The sequence below is a fragment of the Chiloscyllium plagiosum genome, unplaced genomic scaffold (assembly GCF_037043375.1).
Source record: "Chiloscyllium plagiosum isolate Xiang-an unplaced genomic scaffold, Cpla_swu_hap1 HiC_scaffold_6, whole genome shotgun sequence".
Taxonomy (NCBI): domain Eukaryota; kingdom Metazoa; phylum Chordata; class Chondrichthyes; order Orectolobiformes; family Hemiscylliidae; genus Chiloscyllium; species Chiloscyllium plagiosum.
In genome coordinates this window covers 114817882-114837056 of record NW_028270144.1, presented here as the reverse complement: position 1 = coordinate 114837056, position 19175 = coordinate 114817882, and the positions used below count along the sequence as shown (strand labels likewise).

The following is a 19175-nucleotide window of genomic DNA, read 5'->3' as shown; positions in this document are numbered from 1 at the left end:
TGCATTCAAGCCAGCAATGCCCACATCCCAAGAGTGAATTTTTAAACACCAGACACCCAACTGCAGGTGCTGTAAATCTGAAACAAAAACAGAAGTTGCTGGAAAATCTTAGCAAGTCTGGCAGCATCTGTGGAAAGAAAACAATGTTAATGTTTCAGGTCCAGTGACCCTCCTTCAGAACTCCTTTTTCTTCATAATAGGAGATGGGGATGGAGTTAGAATGAAAGTATTTGACTCTTACCTGTCCTGTCACCTTTAGTAGTTGGTGAATATATACACCCAGGTGCCTCTGCACCTGTACCCACCCCTTATCACACAGTAGTTGTTCAGTGCATCATCAATTAACTTCTCTACTGTTGGTTGTCGGATGTCATTAGCATAAAGAAACTTCTGGTATATGGATGAATGAACTGATTGCAGGTCCTCTCTTAATGCCCTATGGACATGATTCATTTGTAGTATGAAATTAGCATTGCATGACATTTGACCAGGTACAAGTAGCAGATTCCTGCTGATGAAGCAGTTGTCTCCCTTATATAGGCGAAAGTGAGGACTGCAGATGCTGGCGATCAGTCAAGATTAGAGTGGTGCTGGAAAAGTACAGCAGGTCAAGCAGCATCCGAGGAGCAGGAAAATCAACGTTTTGGGCAAAAGCCCTTCCCCATCACCCCAGACCTCCCCCTCACTGAGGGCGAACGATCAGTCCTCAGCAAAGGCCTTACCTTCATCTTCCTTCGTCCACGCATCCATGAATTCAATACATGTTGTGACGTCAAACACTTTTTTTTTTACCCCACTGCCTCCGCCTCTGAGCTTTTTCAGTCAGGAATCCTGCCCACCTTCTGAGGACTCCTTCACCCGCCTCCAACACACTCCATCCATCTGGACACCATGCTGGCCAGTACCCGCCCTTGATCTCTTCATTTCCAACTGCTGCCAAGACATTAACCGCCTCAACCTGTCTATTGCCCCTATTCCTCTCCCCCACTCCAGCCTCTCACCTTCCTGACACGCAGCCCTCCACTCCCTCTGCTCCAATCCCAACCTCACCATGAAACCAGCAGATAAAGGAAGTGCAGTGGTAGTTTGGCACACTGACCTCTACACTGCTGAAGCCAGGTGCTAACTCAAAGACTCCTCCTCTTACCACCCCCTTGATCATGTCCTTCTCTCTTCGCTTCCCCCCCCCATCACAAAAAAAGAAAATTTGAAGGGCTTTTGCCAAAAATGCCGATGTTTTTTTTTTTCCCTTCTCGGATGCTGCCTGACCTGCTGTGCTTTTCCAGCACCACTCTAATCTTGTCTCCCTTATCTGGCTGCTCAGTTCCTCTCTCTCTGCCAGCTCTCTTGTACTGAACCATACTGTTCACCATACTGATGTCATAATTAACCATATTTTTCAATTATATATCCAGGCAATCAGTGAGACCACCTATTTCCATCTTCACCACGTAACCCAACTCTGTCCTTGCCTCAGTTCTTCTGCTGAAACCATAATCTATGCGTTTTTTATTTATGGACTTGATTTTTCCAACACATTACTGCTTATTTCCCATGTTCTAATCTATGTAAACCTAAGGCCATCTGAAACTTTGCTGTTTGTGGTCTTATTGGTACCAAATCTCATTCACCAGTCATCTCTTTTCCACCCCCATCCCCACACCTTACTGATGTGCACTGGTTAGAAATGCCTCAGCTTGAAAATGTTCATACTTGTTTCCAGATGACTCTGGCACTCCAAATAGCAATCTCTTCCACGCCCACAGTCTTTCTGGTGCTTTAATTTTGACCTCTGGACATTCCCGGTTTCAAGTGCTATGCAATTGGTCACTATGCCTTTACCAAACTAGGTCCTAAGCTCTGGAGTTCCCTTTCCACCTCTTTCCTCCTTAAAAATGCTCCTTAAAACATATCAGACTATCTTTCTTAGTGTGTCTGTGAGACTTGGTGTTGGCATTTTGTTTGACCGTGCTATTGAGATGCTTAGGTATGTCAGGGGTGCCATCTAAGAACAATTTATTATTTCATGGTTTTTTTTGGTGCCAAATCACAAACGTCTTCAGTTTTATTTCGTAAGTTGAAATGTTAAAATTTGAAGTGTATTCCCTAAACTTGTTAATGGGTAACTGTAGTTTAATGGATTGTAATGTGAAATTGGCTGCCACTGGTGCAAGAGTCTGAAATGCATTGCCTGAGATGATGGTGGGGACAGGTTCAGTAGTAGCTTTTGAAGGAGACTTGGTAGGCCCCTAAAGTGTAAAATACTTGTAAGGCAATGTTGAAAGGAACCTTCTCAATTGCTCTTGTTAGACAGCTGGAATGGATTTGACAGGCTGAATAGCTTCTTCTGTTGTAACTATTTAATGATGCTAAACTCTGGCTTACTTTCCACAAGGAGGGAAAAATAAGGTGTGTTCCCTAAAATTCCTCTTGTTTGCAGTTTGCTGCCTGCTGCCTGATTCAAATGTTTTATAGGCACTAATTGCAAAATTGTTTTTGTTTACCTTGTCAAATGAAGCTGGCAGAAATAAACAACAACTGAAACACGCAGAGTAGACTTTTCAATTAAAAACTTTGTTTCCTTTTCCCAGGAATTCTTTTATTTGCGTAAAGCGGAGGAAGACCGCACAAGAATTTGTTTTCCACCGACAAGTCGTTGCAAACAGCTTCCAACAATAATCTTGGTTTTTGGCACATCCTGAATCAAGTAACAATGCCAGCTGCTCCAGTTCTACAACCTGTTCTTAAAATGAAAGTTGATGAACTCTTCCTGTGTTGGTTGAGCGAGACAACGACGCAGTCCATGCTGAAAGATTACCTGAAACGAATACAGTCTGGTGAAACAATTGAAGTAGGCATTGGTGATGCATCAAATGACCAACCTTCAACTGTAAGCAATAACAACAAACATTCCACCTCTGAATTGAACATATTGAGTTACTCAACTTCCCCTTTAGTGACTTGTAAATTTTGTTCAAGTCCTCCATCCCAGCTTACTTCGGCTCTCCCATCTGGCACAGTTTTAAGTCCTAGAAATGGATTAAATGCTCGAACAACGAGGAGATCATCGGGGATTAAAGCTGTAAGTGTTGCATGTTTTTCACTTGAAACTCGGATTTTTCTTCTGTTAAGAAAGAAGTTGAATATTGTCTTTTTAATTTTACTGGAATGAAGAACTCACACTTACAAAGTTGTAGTGACATTTTTCAGCTAGAGTTCTCCCATGGTTAGTTGGCAAATGTATATAATGTGTTATTGAGCTTTACTGTCCATAAAAGGTCCATTTTGAATCCCTGGTAAATTTGCTGGTCATAATACGAACACAATAAACCTGAAGGATTGATTTGAGGAGTAGCAGAGATAGCAGTTCTGAAAGTTAATTGCACAGTGGTGAGATTTCAGAGTTTCTTGGTGGAATGACACGTGATTAAGATGGTAGAGTTGGGGTTCCTAGCAGTGCTGAATTGTAAGAGTGAAAATTGTAGGAACTATGTCAAACTCTGGAGAGTGAAGTCAGGTAGAGCATCTCATCCTAGTTAAATTATTGAGAATGGAATGCAGTGAGGATAGTTGCAGTTTTTTGGGGTAGAATTAAGATGAGAGTCTTGGATAAATTTGTTCTTATGGAGTAAAGCTTTGGAGCCTGCCAAACATGATTTCAAAATGTGTAAATGTTCAAGCAAATTCTTCCTTTTTAGTTTGTTAAAAGCAGACAGTGTTTTTATCCTTCATCGATTTATTTCTACCTAATAACTGTCCCGAACTCCGCTTTACCATTTGTCTATGCTGCTTTGTCAACTGTGCAGTGAAACATTGTCCTGAATTTATCTTTATATTTGCACTTTCTTTTGCTTCCAAAGACTGATGTTAGTTTTTGTTATAACTCTAGCTATTTTAATCTATTTTGCCTTTGCATTTCAAAGCACTCTGTGATCCATCATTACTTAGATTCGTGAGTGCTTGCACTTGTTTTGTCAATTTGCTAAAATATTTTAGCAGCCAGAATAGGCAACAGCAAACCTTCTTTTTTTTTCTTTCCCCTGAATACGGTGTTGACAGCTATTAATTGCTGAAGACATTTGAATATATTTTCTCTTTTTTGAGCAAGCACATGAACATTGCAGTAATAGTAAAAGTGAAAAATTGAAGAAACCGTGTATGGATTGCCAATAGAAAAAGTCTTGACTTGCATTAGATTTGTAGATACTTTAATTTCTGAATCTGATTTTTTTTTTGTTGGGAATTTTGAGCAAATGTGGGAAAATGAAGTTGATCAACTGTTCGAATTGAATGGTAGAGTAGTTCTGAGGGCCTTGATTGTCTATTCCTATTCCTATGTTCCTACAAATTGAATTGTATGCTATTGGAAGCATGGGGCCATAATTATATGCAGTTAGTTGGTCAAATACATTCTATGCAATTATTCCTATATGTTGTACTTTAATTTGTGAAAAACTAATGATACTCTCCGTGGATGATAAAACTGTGTCGGACAATACAATTCTCTCAATCTTTTTAGTTTGAGTAAGCTGCTACCATTTTTTTGGGGTGGAGTAGTTTGGATCCTAGGCTGTAATGAGGTAAAGGCAATGGTTAATTCCAATAATAACCAACACATGGAACTTAAATTCCATTCCTTTTTTTTTTAAGAGTAGTTTTTCAAAAAGAACTAAAGTGTTCTGCTATTGCTAAAAGGCTGAAAAATCAACAGTATAGCCATTTTCCTGTTGGTTGATGTTGGCTTGGAGTGATGGAGATGGGCAGTCATCTCAGTAACTAAATGAAAGGTGGAGGGAGAAAGTAAATTTGGCCTAAATGTAGAAAAGAGGTGGAACAAAATATGTGTTTTAATTGTTTGAAGGGTTCTGAGAAAAGTAGTGTATGAACTGTAGAATAGGTGCTTTGGATCTCATTTTTGTTGGCAATTCATAAATTCTTCCAGTATTTCCAACCATAGTTTCTTGTGAATTGGGAGGGGGAAATTTCTTGTCTGCTCAAATTTTTTAAGCTGTTAAAAATAATTTGTAATAATCCAGTTTTACTGACATAAGTATCATCTAACCACCTTGGTCCAGGTGAGCTAGTCTGCTTGTTTAACTAGGTTTCCAGCTGTAGCTTATTGGCTTGGGGCCAACAACAGTAGACAAATGCTGGAAGTGAACTAACTATATTGAGGAGGAATGGGTTAATTTAATTTTAGTTTCACTAGTTGTCATCTAGAATTTTAACCCATGTCTCTAGAGCATTGGCCTGGGTCTCTGGATTACTTGTTGAGTAACATTTGGGGAGCCACTATCTCCCCAAAATCTAGAGAGGATGGCAACTGGTGAAATTTAAATTCATCTAGAACCAAAAGCTAGTGTCAGTAATGGCGCTTTTATGGCGCTTTGATCATTGTAACAACCTGTCTGGTTCACCAACATCCTCACCCATCCTGGTCTACATTTGACTTCAGACTGGCAGCAATGTGGTTGACTTTTGCCTTTGACTGCCCTGTGAGATGGCTGGGTAATCAGGGATGGATAACAAATGCTGAATTTGCCAGTGACTCCTAAAGATTTAGTCAGAAAGCAAAAGTGGCTTGAGCATGCATGGAGATGGAGAAAATTAGCAGATGGGACAGATGAGTGGTGCAATTACAAATTTTATTTTTTAGCTGATTAACATTCGTGTGTTTGACTTTTATATGAACTTTGGAAATTGCTGGTTTCGTGATATTTGTCAATTTGATACTTGGATGTGGTATACTGCATTGGCTTTTATACCAATATATAATTACCTTCTCTCATCCATATGTTTTTATACATTCTGGGGTTGTGGACATCACAGGCTAGACTTGCATTTATTCCCCCCCCCCTTAGTTGCCCTTGAGAAAGAGGTGTTGAGCTGCTACCTTAAATTGTTGCAATCCAGTTGGTACAGATAAATTCATAATGTCACTAATTTGGAAGTTCTAGGACTTTGACCCAGCAACACTGAAGACGCTGATATTATTTCCAAGTCAGGCTGGTGTGTGACTTGAAAGTGATGTTGTTGTCATGTATCTGCTGCCTGTGGCGTTCTAGATGGTAGTTGTTGTGTATTTGGAAGGTGAGATGTAAGGAGTCTTGGAGAGTTTCTGTGGTGCATCTTGTAGATTGTACACACTGATGCTATTGGGCATCATGGTGATGGGAGTGAATGTTTTTGGGTGTAGTAACAGATGCACAGGCTGTTTTTATGGTGTCTAGCTTCTTGAGTGGCTTTGGAAATGTACTTACTCAGACAAGTGGGGAATATTGCAATTAGTGAGCAAGGTATTTTGATTTAATATTTACAGTTATTTTCTTCAAAGTAATCCTAACTTCGGCCTATTCAGGAAGGATATTTTTAAAATTTAGTTCCTATGATTTTCCCTCATTACAGAAAAATATATTCTTCGCATATTTGGTATTTGAAACTGGCACGTTGTTTGATGAAGGATTAAAGAAACGTAGTGACATAGAAAATAGGTACAGGAGTATGCATTTAGCCCTTCGAGCCTGCACCATCATTCAATACGATCATGGCTGATCATGCAATCTCAATATCCCATTCCTGCCCTCCCGACAAACCCTTTGATTCCTTTAGTCACAAGGGCCACGTCCAGCTCCCTCTTGAATCTGTCTAATGAATTGGTCCCAGCAGCTTCGTGTGGAAGGGAATTCCACAGGTTCACAACTGAGTGAAAAAAATTCTTCCTCTTCTCAGTCCTGTATGGCTGATCCCTTTTATTCTTAGGCTGTGACCCCTTGTTCTTGACTTCCCCAACATTGCAGGAACATTCTTTCCATCTAGCCTGTCCAGTCCTATCAGGATATGTTTGTATGCAATGACCCCTCATTCTTCTACAATCAAGCAAATACAAACCCACTCCAACCCCAGTGTTTCCTTATGTCAGTCGTGCTATCCAGGGGATCAGTCCGGTGAATATTACTGGACTCCCCTCAATAACTAGAATGCCCCTCCCCACACTAGGAAACCAAAACAGCGCACAACACTTGAGGCATGGCCTCACCAAGACTTTGCATAACTGCAGCAAGGCATCCCTACTCTAACACCCAAACCCTCCTGCAGTGAAGGCCAGCATGCCATCAGTTCTCTTCATTGCCTGCTGCACCTGCATGCCAACTGTCAGTGTTTAAATAATTGGGTATTTAAGCTTTGGTAAAAGACAGGAATATTATGCAAGCTAAACTTTTCAGCCCTTTATGGTGTGCAGCTACATTATGCACACAGATTCAGAATTGGGCCTATATTTGTACCGTTGAACACAATTCCCAAATTGGCCCTATATTTGTATTGTAGCACATGCATTCTGGATTGGCACTATATTTGCACTGGTATAGCATGGCAAGAACATTGCTATCTAATAACAGACCTTCAGACAGCTGATTCTAATCAGATCAGATGCCTGGTAATTTCTGACATGGTAGTTGTTACATGAGAAGGCAAAGGTATTTAGCATTTGTATATTGATAGTTACAGTCACTTCAAGAGGTGATAAGTTGAAATAATGTACCAGGGATGTATTTGTAAGGAACTTGTATTTCTGTTCCTTCATTTACCCCATTTGTTTTCCAAATAAGTAATTAATCTTTTCCAAGCAATGCAGAAAATTAATGCTTGAGTTGATCTTGTTCCATTACATATGTCAGGTGAAAGTGGCATGTGTAGTAGAATATAAGTGTAGTTTTGCTAATGAGTTTTTATTAAATGACCCCGTTCTTGGTAATAGGTTTTCTTTGGTTTCCTTTTCTTCACCCCCCACCAAGAAAGCTTTTTATGATACTCCCTCACCCTTCATCTCACTTACAGAGTAAATTTTATTTTAAAGTGTTTGCTTGTATGCTTTTGAAATTTTGTTCATCTGTGCACTGGCATTATTTATATATGCAAGAAAAAGTCCACTTTTTTTTTGTTTTTTATTTAGTTATGCACTTTGTGGTTTGTAATCAAGTTGTCAACATGTGCTTTAATTAGAATCAAAGCTATTTTTAAAAACTGGTTCTCAATTTTGTACCTGATCCTGTTGTATTTTCTTGGTAGCAATTTTGCTTTTTTTTTTAAAAGCAAGATTTAAGGAAAGTTATGGAAGCGCTAAATTTTGTTTTAGAAGGAAGAGCTGTTTAAGGAAATCCCATTTCACTCAGCAATAATATTGAGTCACTTAAGCGGCAAGTGGTCAATTAGTAATTTTTAGATTAGAAATCGGCCCATGCAAAGCTGGCTTGAGAGGCTAAATGGCTAGCTATGGAACTTGTATTTCTAAATATTTTGCTAAGCTATTTATATCCATGGGCATATACATTTTGGGAAGAGTAAAAATATCCAGTAAACTAAAAGCCAACAATGTTGGTTTTGGGACATAATGTTAGATAGATGAGGATTGATTTTAAAGAATGTTTTTCTTCTGAATTCTTCAAAAGAATTGTCACCTTTAATTTATTTCTGCTTCATAACACTCTTTTGCTGTCCTGGAAAGGATTAAAGAAAAACTACAAATGCCAGTCTCGATATTTTAAAGCTACATCCTTTCTCTTACCTCTTTTATTAATATCACAGATACTGACTCGCTTAGTGTCCATTCTTCAGCTTGCTGAGCTGAAAATGTCTAAATCTACATTTATTCCCTTTATTCATATAAAGTTGTGCAACAAGATTGAAAATAAGGGTAATTAGCACTTATACTTACCTGAGTCCTCAAAACTTTCTGCAATGTGCATTCTTCATAAATTCAAGTTTGACATCACAGATTATGAACTGAATTTTCTCAACCTCTGGACAATGTGGGCAGTGACGAGTTAGCTGAGAGAATTTCGCAAGATGGGAAATTTAAGATTCTTGACATTCTGTCTTGTATTTTCCTGGCCAGTGTTTGACCAGTGAAATGAGACTTTCACGAGTGAGGACAAAAGACTTATTTGCAAGTATTTATATCTCTGTACTTAGTCTTGCCTCATTTATGTGCAATTTCCTGTGCTCCTGTAAGCAGAGAGAAACTAGACCATTCCCAGTATAAAAGTCGGTAGGTACCTGTGCTCCAGCTCACCCCTTGTTTCTCAGAACCTCCGTCTTGGTTGGGAGTCCTCAACATCCCTATATACTTCATGGGCTTGACAGCATGTAGCCCATGGCAGATGTTGGCATTAGAGACACAACAGTCACATCACAACACATTTTGGACTAGCTGGGAGCACAGTTCACCACGTCTGTGCTGCACTTTGAAATCCACCACCACTTTACATTGCAATGCTGCTGCTAGGCCATTTTGCTCACTGAGGCAGGCACCCATCAGGTACATTGGAACAGTATACATCTCAAGGATTTTTTAAACTTTTTCATTTTAGAATCATTTTACATAGAATTATAGAAGTCCAAATCATCCATACTGACCAGGTCCATTTGCCAGCAGTTGGCCCATATCCCCCTCAACCTTTCCTATTCATTTAAAAGGCATCTGGATGATTAATTTTTGTAATTGTACCTGCCTCCTCCACTTCTTTATTCCATCCCCTTGGGTCCTTTTTTTTTTAGATCTTCCCCTCTGCCTTAAACCAATGCTCTCTAGTTTCGGTCTCCCCTACCCTTGGCTATTCACTATCCATGTCTGTCATGATGTTATAAACCTGTTTGTTTAAACTTTTATGAACAGGTTTTCTGACAGATGAACCCCAGCAAGGGATCAGACTCCCCAGCCACTTCTCAAATGATCCTTCAACTCCCACGCGATAATTTGCAGACTTGACTGTATTGTAGGCCGAAGCCCCTCCTGCCACTATTTTCAAGCAGGATATACAATGCTAATGCTGACTGCCCTCCTCTTCATTTTAGCCTTACCACAGAAGAGCAGGTGTACTTGGTTTTGTGGCCATCTTCTTGATTTGAGCAGAGCTTGTTTTCTTCATGGTCTGTGCCTGTTTGATGCTTGCAACTTCTGTGCCTTGCTTGTTTGTATGTTGTTGCATCTTTCAGAACATTCAGGCTTAGTATATTTGTCTTTTTTTTTACCTCTTTGCACAGACACCAAGCTAGGCAGCTTGTCATGTTTGCCAGCTTATACCCTTCCTGAGGTGTAGTGCTAAGATCTGCCCATGGTATGTTAAGTGGGCTCTAACCAGAGTTATTTATAACTGCAGCATAACTTCTGCATCCTTGAACTCCAGTCCTTCACATAATAAAGGCCAGTATTTCTTTAGCTTTCTTGATTATTTTCTGCACTAGTTTGTGACATTTTAAAGATCTTTACATCTTAACTCCCAAGCCTCTTTAAGTATCCACTATATTTACATAGAAAATAGGTGCAGGTGTAGGCCATTTGGCCCTTTTTTTTTTGAGCCTGCATCACCATTCAATATGATCATGACTGATCATGCAGTCTCAGTATCCCATTCTTGCCCTCTTCCCATACACCTTTATCCCTTTAGCCGCAAGGACAATATCCAGCTCCTCCTTGAATATATCAAACTGGCCCCAACAGCTTCCTGTGGTACAGACTTCCACAGGTTTGCAACTGAATGAAGAAATTCTTCCTGATCTGAGTCCTGAATGGATTACTGTTGATTCTTAGACTGTGGCCCCTTGTTGTGGACTTCTCCAACATTTATTTCATACTACCTTAAAAAGTATCCCAATCTATCCTTTCTTGGTACAGAATGGATAACCTCACACTTGCTTATGTTGAACTTCATTTGCCAGTTTTGCCCATTTTGCTGAGTCTATTAACATCCCTATGTATTTTTATACTATCATTTGCATGGTCTACAATGCTGCTTAATTTTGTGTCATCAGCAAATTTTGTACAGATTACTTTCTGTGCTATTATTTAAGTCAAGGCGAGTAAAATGTGACTGTTGGATTGGTGCAATAGTTGATGCTTTGTTTGATTTTATTGCAAATGGTTATCAAAGACATAGAAGCAGAACAAAGTCAAATAAGTTCCTGCCGTTTTCAATATTGATTTAAAGAATGCAGCTAAAATTGGTAAAGTTGTAGCCTAGTAAGAATGGTTTATAGAACATAATCCCTACAGTATGGAAACTGGCCATTAGGCCCAACAGGTTGACTCTGACCCTACCCTACTACTTTACATTTACTCCTAACTGGTGCACCTAACCCACACATCCCTGAACACTGTGGACAACTTAGCATGACCATTTCATCTAACCTGCACATCTTTGGATAATGGGAAGAAACTGGAGCACCCAGAGGAAACCTCCACGCACACAGGGGGAATGTGCAAACTCCACAGTCGCCAGAGGCTGGAATTGAACCTGAGTCCCTGGTGCTGTGAGGCAATAGTGCTAACAACTGAGCCACCATTCCATCCTTGTTAGGGAGTAAGCACATTATATCATTATAGTATAAATATTTAGATGATTGGGCGAAATAAACCTCGACGAAGAATGCCACTGTTCACTCAGCTGACTCCTTCAGTTGGTTTACAGTCCTCTTTTTAATTGCCAAACGTTTAGTACTCTTGTACATTGTACTGAGAAATCCATTTACGGAGTAAAGTTTTAGCTTCTGTTTCTAGGAAATGTACTTTTCTTTAAATTACTTGTTGCTTGTTACGTTGTAAAATATTTGAGGAGAAAGTGAGGTCTGCAGATGCTGGAGATCAGAGATGGAAATGTGTTGCTGGAAAAACGCAGCAGGTCAGGCAGCATCTAGGGAACAGGAGAATCGACGTTTCGGGCATTAGCCCTTCTTCCTGAAGAAGGGCTAATGCCCGAAACGTCGATTCTCCTGTTCCCTAGATGCTGCCTGACCTGCTGCGTTTTTCCAGCAACACATTTCCACATTGTAAAATATATCAGTTCTAATCTGTGGTCAATATTTTTCTCGAGTTGTGTGTGGGCTTAATTTTTTTTCATTTCTCTGGATGTGGTCATTACTGGTGTTTAATCATCCATAATTGCCCTGAGAAAGTAATGAATTATCACTCTGAACTGTGGCAGATTATTTTTTAAAGCAAACTTAACACAGTTGACTGGCTTGCTAGACCACTCAAGTCAGTTAAGAGTCACGCACATTGTTGTGGGACTGCAATTGCATCCAAGTCACAAGGTGCGCACAATAGGTTTCGTTTCCTTCACTCATAATCCAGCAACGTCATGGGACTTGCTGATATCAGCTTTTTAATTCTCGATTTCATTTTCTAAAAAAAAAAATTCTCCAATTGCCATGCTGAGGTGTGAACTCTGGGGTTATTAATTCTGGATTCTGATTGCTATCCCAGTAATGCAGCCACAACAGTACTGCATCTTTTAACAACAGTGTAAAAGTGGAGCTCATAATGTGATCTTGTTTTGTGACATGGTGTGCCATGCTTCTAGTTTTCACAATAGCCATTGTGGAGTTTTTGGTTTTTAGTGTGTTCGAATGTATAGGTATTAAAAATCAAATAGAAGGAAATCAAACTGTTAGAGACATACCCACTATCACTACCTCACCACGCTGCCCCCACTCCCAACCACCACCACCAAAAAAATCTGCGGCTTCCCCTACCCCCACCTCCATTCCTGAAGATGGGTTATACTGTACCAGAAACGTTGACCTCTCCACTTCCTGATGCTGCCTGGTTTCTTCCAGCCTCCTGTTTGTCTACTTTTTCAAATTATAGCATTTATGTTCTCATTAATTTTCAAATGTCATTTCCCAGCATGTGCTATTTCCTGATGTTTTGGCTCCAAACAAAATGTTCTCTTATTATCAGATAATCGGTTTTGCTTTACTGAGTTTTTTTTACAACTTGAGGTTTGTGCAGTGTCATGTACGGAAATGTTGAAATTGAGTCTGTAGTTTGACTCTTTTTGGGTGGTTGTTGGATATTTATCCTTTTGAGAGAAAACATTTTCTCCCTTTGTTTCAAGATCACTGAATAATTTATCACTGTTCTCAGTTAAATCAAAGCTTGTGGACAGGATTGCTATTAATGTTGGTGAGTAGTATGAGTATTCTCAGCATTTTTATTCCACCCATTTTCTATTGCTATTATAAAGACAGTTACAAAGCCGTCAAGGCTGAGTTGTCCAAAGTAGACTTTTTAAAAAAAAAATTAAGCTAAAGGACAAGTGGATAAGCAGTTGCAGATCTTTTCAAAGAAATATTTTTCCTCAACAAAGGTATTCCATTGGAAAATAAAGCCTCTGAAATGAGGTTAAAATCTGTGGCTAAGTAAAGAAATATCAAATGGAAACAAAAGACAAATGATCAGGAGATTGCTGGTCAATCAGAAGTTTGGACAAAACTTTATAAACCAGAAAAGGGTGACAGAAAAGCAAAGGGAGGGGGGGGGTGGAAATCAATTGGGTAAACCAGTAAAATGTACAAAAGCAGACTTTTATAAGAGTTCCAAAAATATATAAAAAGGAAGACGATTAAATGTTCTTCCCTATGAAGGAACAAAATGAAGTGAAATTTTAAAACTTATTCATGGTATGTGCGCCTCACTTGCTGGAGCAACATTTATTGCCCATCTGTAGTTACCCTTGAGAAGGTGATGGTGAGCCGCTGCCTTCAACTAGTATAGGTAGACGTACAGTGCCATTATGGAGAGGGATCCAGGATTTTGATCCAGTGACGCTGAAGAATATACTTAGAACTATTTTCTACCTGCTATGGCTTTAAAAAACATTGAAAGCATTGCAATAATAACAAAATCAGGGCAAACGGTGAGGGGAGGAAATAAAAATGTTCAATATCGTCGGTGAAAAGTTACTAGGCAAACTAATGAGACAAAAAGCTCTTGGAGTCCACTGAAACTGCTGGTTTAAGATCTTTTTTTAAAAAAAGGTGCAAGTAGTGATCATGGGTGTATTGGATGTAAATTTCCATAGTTCCCTAGATTCTGGAATAGTCCCAGTGGATTCAAAACAATATATGTAGTCCATCCTTTCAAGAAAGGAAGGGAATAATGCAGGAAACTTGTGATAATTGTCCTCACATCTGACATTAGGAGAATGTTGGAAAATAGTATTAGTGAAGTAGTGGCTGTAAAACTAACTAATATGATTTGGAGATGCTGGTGTTGGACTGGGGTGTACAAAGTTAAAAATCTCACAACACCAGGTTATAGTCCAACATGTTTAATTGGAAGCACACTAGCTTTCGGAGCGACACTCCTTCATCAGGTGATTGTGGAGGGCTCGATCGTAACACAGAATTTATAGCAAAAATTTGCAGTGTGATGTAACTGGAATTATACATTGAAGAATTGATTCTGTTAAGCCTTTCATCTGTTAGAATACAGTGATAGTTTCACTTCTTTCATGTGTAAATCACAAAACCCTTTTTTTAAAAAAAGTTGCATTCTCGGGTTAGCTGTTAACAATGGTGATAGCTAGACAATATGTTGAAGGTGTTAGCCCCCTGTGTTCTCTGTCTATGACCTGATGTTTAGATTGATTCTAATCTAAAAAGTGTGATAAGAGTTTTACATAAATTCATGCAGTTTTTGAGCTCAGAGTTCTACGTGAATGTATGCAGTTTGAGCAAAGTGCAACGTAACTCTGCAAGTACAAATTCCCCACACAAAATATGTGTGCATGTGGGTCTTTGTCTGTGTGTGTGTGTCTGTCTGGGGTGGGGGTTGAGTGTGAGAAAGTGTGTGTGACAGATTATGTTGGCTACCTTTCTGAGGCAGTGAGAAATCCAGATGGAATCAATGAATGGAAGATTTGGCTTGTGTGTTGCAGTGGGCTGCATTCACAACTTTACGTAGTTTCCTGCGTTCACAACTTTACGTAGTTGCCAGGTGTTTTAAAAAATTCTCAAGGTCAGGTTCGTAGGAGAGTAGTCTGACACAGAACAAACGACCAAGAGGCGAGTCTGCTAGAATATGGGCATTTTATTCCCCGCAGTGTCGCCACAACCAACGGGTCTGGCTTATACTCACTCTACATGTTACCGGAACTGGGAGCCGTCAGTTCTCGTAGAGCGGTTGCCAACAACCCACGCTCGGCGGTTAAACGTAACCCCGGAGCAGACTCACCGAACTGGAGACTTTTCCAGCTGATATACTCTTTTCCAGATATAAACATTCATGTGAACAGCAGAGCAAGGCTAAAAAACACATTCCATTCTGGTTACATACAGATAAGAAGATTCACACGGGGAGGTGTGTAATAAGATTCACACGGGACTAAGCAACACCTCCATTCCGGTTAGATTCACACATGTATTGGGACATAATTTTTAACCGTTTCACCACATTCCACTGCTTGGAATTTTACACCACACCAGGTCAAGTCGTGATGCATCCACATAAAATGCTTTCTATGATGCATCTATTTTTTTTAAAAAATTAGGAAGTGTCTTTACAGACTTGCTGAATTTCCTTAGCCTCCTGAGGGAGTAGAGGTGTTGTGTGCTTTTTTGACTGTCCCATCAACATGAGTGGACCAGGATAGATTATTAGTGATCATCAATCCTAAGAACTTGATGCTTTGGGGCTTCAACTATTTGAATTCTACATTAATGACTTGGATGATTGGGCAAACTGCATTGTAGGAAAATTTTGATGCAAAGGTACAGGGATGAAACGTTTGTGTGAAGTATGCAAAGGGTCATGGATTGAGCAGGTCAAATGTAGAATAAATGAGGTTATCCACTGGCAGAAAGACTAAGAAAGCAGTTTATAATGGGAGACTGACGTACTGCGGTACAGAAGGATCTGGACATCATCATATATTAAACAGTTTTTTTTAATCACTCCATGGGCAGTGAGTGTTGCTGACGCATCCTTATTTGCCTGGAGATCATTTAGGAGTCAACCAGGTTGCTATGGGTCTAGAGTCATGTGTAGAGCCTTGCAGGTAAGGACAGCAGGTTTATTTCCCTAAGGGACATTAATGAACCAGATAGATGCACCTGAAGCTAATGGAGCGGGTGACATCATTGTACTGCCTCTCTGTGGTAAATTAGCAAAGAACACATTAAGATCATAGGAGAGGGATGCATTGTTGTCAAAGATTCTATTCTACTTCGCTTTGTAGCCTGTACATACTGTGTGAGAGGAAAATGTTCAATGGTTGGCAAGTAGACTCTGGTTGAGATATTGCTGTGAAGAATGCATATTATCAGTGATAGCCTGGCTGTTAACTGTCTTTGTTCAACTTTCAAACCAGACAGATTGATTCTGACTCTGGTCAGGACCTCAGTCTGGGAAATAAACCAATGAATGTTGCCTATTGTTGAGGTGAAGCAGGTGCAATGTGTGTACATTCAGGATTTTGTAGCTATTGTCAGCCAGTTGCAGAATCACCTTTTAATGTTGGACGTCATGTTTCAAGTTTTGCAAGTGTGGTATGGTTGTGTATGATCAGGTTTTTTTCATTCTTGCTAACAACCATAGGGATGTGTTATTTAATCTAATCTTCCAGATTTTAGGGTGTCCAGCCTTCATACCTGGCTTCATTATGGCTGAAATTCACATACATATTATTCTTTTGTGTGGTAGCAGAACATCTTTTTGGCTTGTCAGCAGCAAACTATTCATTTGTGGTGTTAGATACAATCTGAAACAAGTTTTCAAACTTGAGCTACCTTTTCCTTCTAGAGTAATCTGAAGCAGCCTGGATACTTTTCAGGATCAAAGGACTATATTGAAGCATTTCATGAACTTGCATAATGAGAAATGATCTGATCAAGACAGCCATTATAGCCTCACCAGCACCTATACAGCTGCAATATGACCTCCCTGTTTTTAAACTCAATCCCTCTAGCAATGAAGGACAAAATTCTATTTGCCTTCTTAATTACCTGTTGCATCTGCAAACCAACCTTCTATGATTCATGCACTGGGTTACCAAGGTATCTCTGCAGTTGCATGCTGCAATTTTTTTAACTGTTCAAATGGTTGTCATTTTTACTGTTATTTCTACCAAAATGGATGACTTCGCATTCATCAACATTGTACCCCATCTGCCAGACCTTTGCCCACTCAAACTATCTGTAATCCTCTGCAAACTTTGAGTCCTCTGCACACTTTGCTCTACCATTCACTTTCATATCATCCACAAATGTTGATACGCTACACATGGTCCCCAACTCCAAATCATCTATGTAAATTGGGAGGAATTGTGGTCTCTGAAGCGCACTACTAGTCACTGATGGTCAACCAGAAGAATACTCATTTATCCCCTCTTTGCTTCCTGTTAGCATGGATAGAGAGTTGGTTAGCTAATACATTGCCCATAATGTCGTGCCCCTTTATCTTATGCTGCAGCCTTTTGTGCGGCACCTTGTCAAATGCCTTTTGGAAATCCAAATACACCACCTCTACTGGGTTCCTGTTGTCCACTGAGCTCAATGTATTCATAGAATTCCAGTAAATTAGTTAAGCATGATTTGCCTTTCAAGCACCCATGCTGCATCTGCCCAATGAGACAATTTCTATCTACATGTGTATGTACATATTTTCCCCACTACAGAAGTTAAGCCAACTGGCCTACAATTTCCCATCTCTTGTCTACCTACTTTTTTAAAACAGTGGTATCATATCTGCTGGGTTTTTTTCAATCTGCTGGAACTATCCCAGGGTCCAGCAAACTTTGGAAAGTTACCAAAAGCACATTTGCTATTTCTCTCGCCATCTCTTTTAGCAGGGTGCATTCCATCAGGGCCAGGGGATTTATCTACTTTTAGCTCCATTCGCTGGCCCAATGCTACCTCTTTCATGACAATGATCATTTCTATGTCCTCACCTATCTTAGTCTCCTTATCATCAATTACTGGCATCTTATTTGTGTCCTCCACTGTGAAGACCAACACAGAATACCTGTTCAATGTCTTGGCTATTTCCTGTTATTAAATCCCCCTTCTTATCCTCTAAAGGACTAATACCTTCGTATTTTTAATTTTATATATTTATAGAAACTTTTGCTATCAGTTTTAATATTCTGAGCTAGTTTATTCTGATCGATTGTACTTTTCTTTTAAAGGTCAACAGAAAGCCAAAAAAAAGCTATAAAGTTTTCCTGGGTCTTTTAGTTTCCCACTGGTCTTTGCCACTTTGTATGCCTTAACTTTAAATTTGATAGCCTCCCTTATTTCCTTAATCATGGCTGATTACCCCTTTTCCTACAGTCCTTCCTCTTCACTGGTATATATGCTTTTGCTGAGCACTTTGAAAAATTACTTTGAAAATCCTCCACTATTCCACCATAAAGTCTTTGCCTCCAGTCTCCTTTAGCCAACTTCTCCCTCATCCCATTGTGGTTTCCTTTGTTTAAACATGGTATCTTGGTATTGGATTGTATCTTCTTACTTTCCATCTATATTCTAAATTCAGCCATATTGTGATCGCTCCTTCCAAGAGGATTCTAACCATGAGATCCTTAATCTTTGGATAAAGCTCTTAAGAATAGTGGAATCAAGGGTTATGGGGATAAGGCAGGAACAGGATACTGATTGAGGATGATCAGCCATGATTATAATGAATGGTGGTGCTGGCTCGAAGGGCAGAATGGCCTACTCCTGCACCTATTGTCTTTTAATTATTCCTCTCATTTATGCAAGACCAGATCTAGGATAGCTTGCTCACTCGTTGATTCAATTGCAAGCTGTTGAAGAAAGCTATTGTGGATACATTCAATTAATTCCTCCTCGAGGCTGCTTTGGCCAACCTGGTTAAAAATCTCAACACCAGGTTATAGTCCAACAGGTTTAAACCTGTTGGACTATCACCTGGTGTTGTGATTTTTAACTTTGTACACCCCAGTCCAACACCAGCATCTCCGAATCTTGACCAACCTTGTTGAACTAGTCAATATATAGAATAAAATCCCCTATGATAATTGCAATACCATTTTTACAGACATTCCTTATTTCTTTGTTGTGCTCGAAAGCAGAGTTGACCTCTCTCCTCCATGAGAACTAAAACCAAAGAACCCAAAGAGGAGCACCTTGCCCTATAATCTGTAAAGTGTGAAAAGTGGTGTAACCTGCTTCTCAGCAACTTCTAGTGGTTGAATAAAATAAATCCCTGGCACTCACTTTTAAATTATTATTTGGTGATTTTATTTATCTAACTCTAACAGTGAACAAATTAACTATTAACAAACCAAATAAATCCTTTCTGACTACTAACTATTCTCAAATAAAACAAAATTCTAATAGTACACTGTTCCAATAAATACGGGTCCCACTCATAT

At 39.5% G+C, this 19175-nt stretch overlaps 1 protein-coding gene and 1 long non-coding RNA gene across 2 annotated transcripts in view; one reads left to right on the top strand and one right to left on the bottom strand.

The window, feature by feature from the left end:
• Window positions 1-2558: 2558 nt before the first annotated feature.
• LOC148149843 (uncharacterized) lies at window positions 2559-10044 on the bottom strand. Its single transcript, XR_015757485.1, has 2 exons — window positions 9859-10044; window positions 2559-2818 (listed from the first exon to the last, which is right to left on the bottom strand). It is a non-coding gene; the product is annotated as an uncharacterized LOC148149843 (long non-coding RNA).
• Window positions 2714-19175, top strand: part of ppp2r3b (protein phosphatase 2, regulatory subunit B'', beta) — a 127361-nt gene continuing 110899 nt past the window's right edge. The window contains exon 1 of the mRNA XM_043692333.2: window positions 2714-3082. Within this exon, the coding sequence (XP_043548268.1) occupies window positions 2714-3082 (369 nt within the window). The remainder of the gene's footprint in view (window positions 3083-19175) is intronic.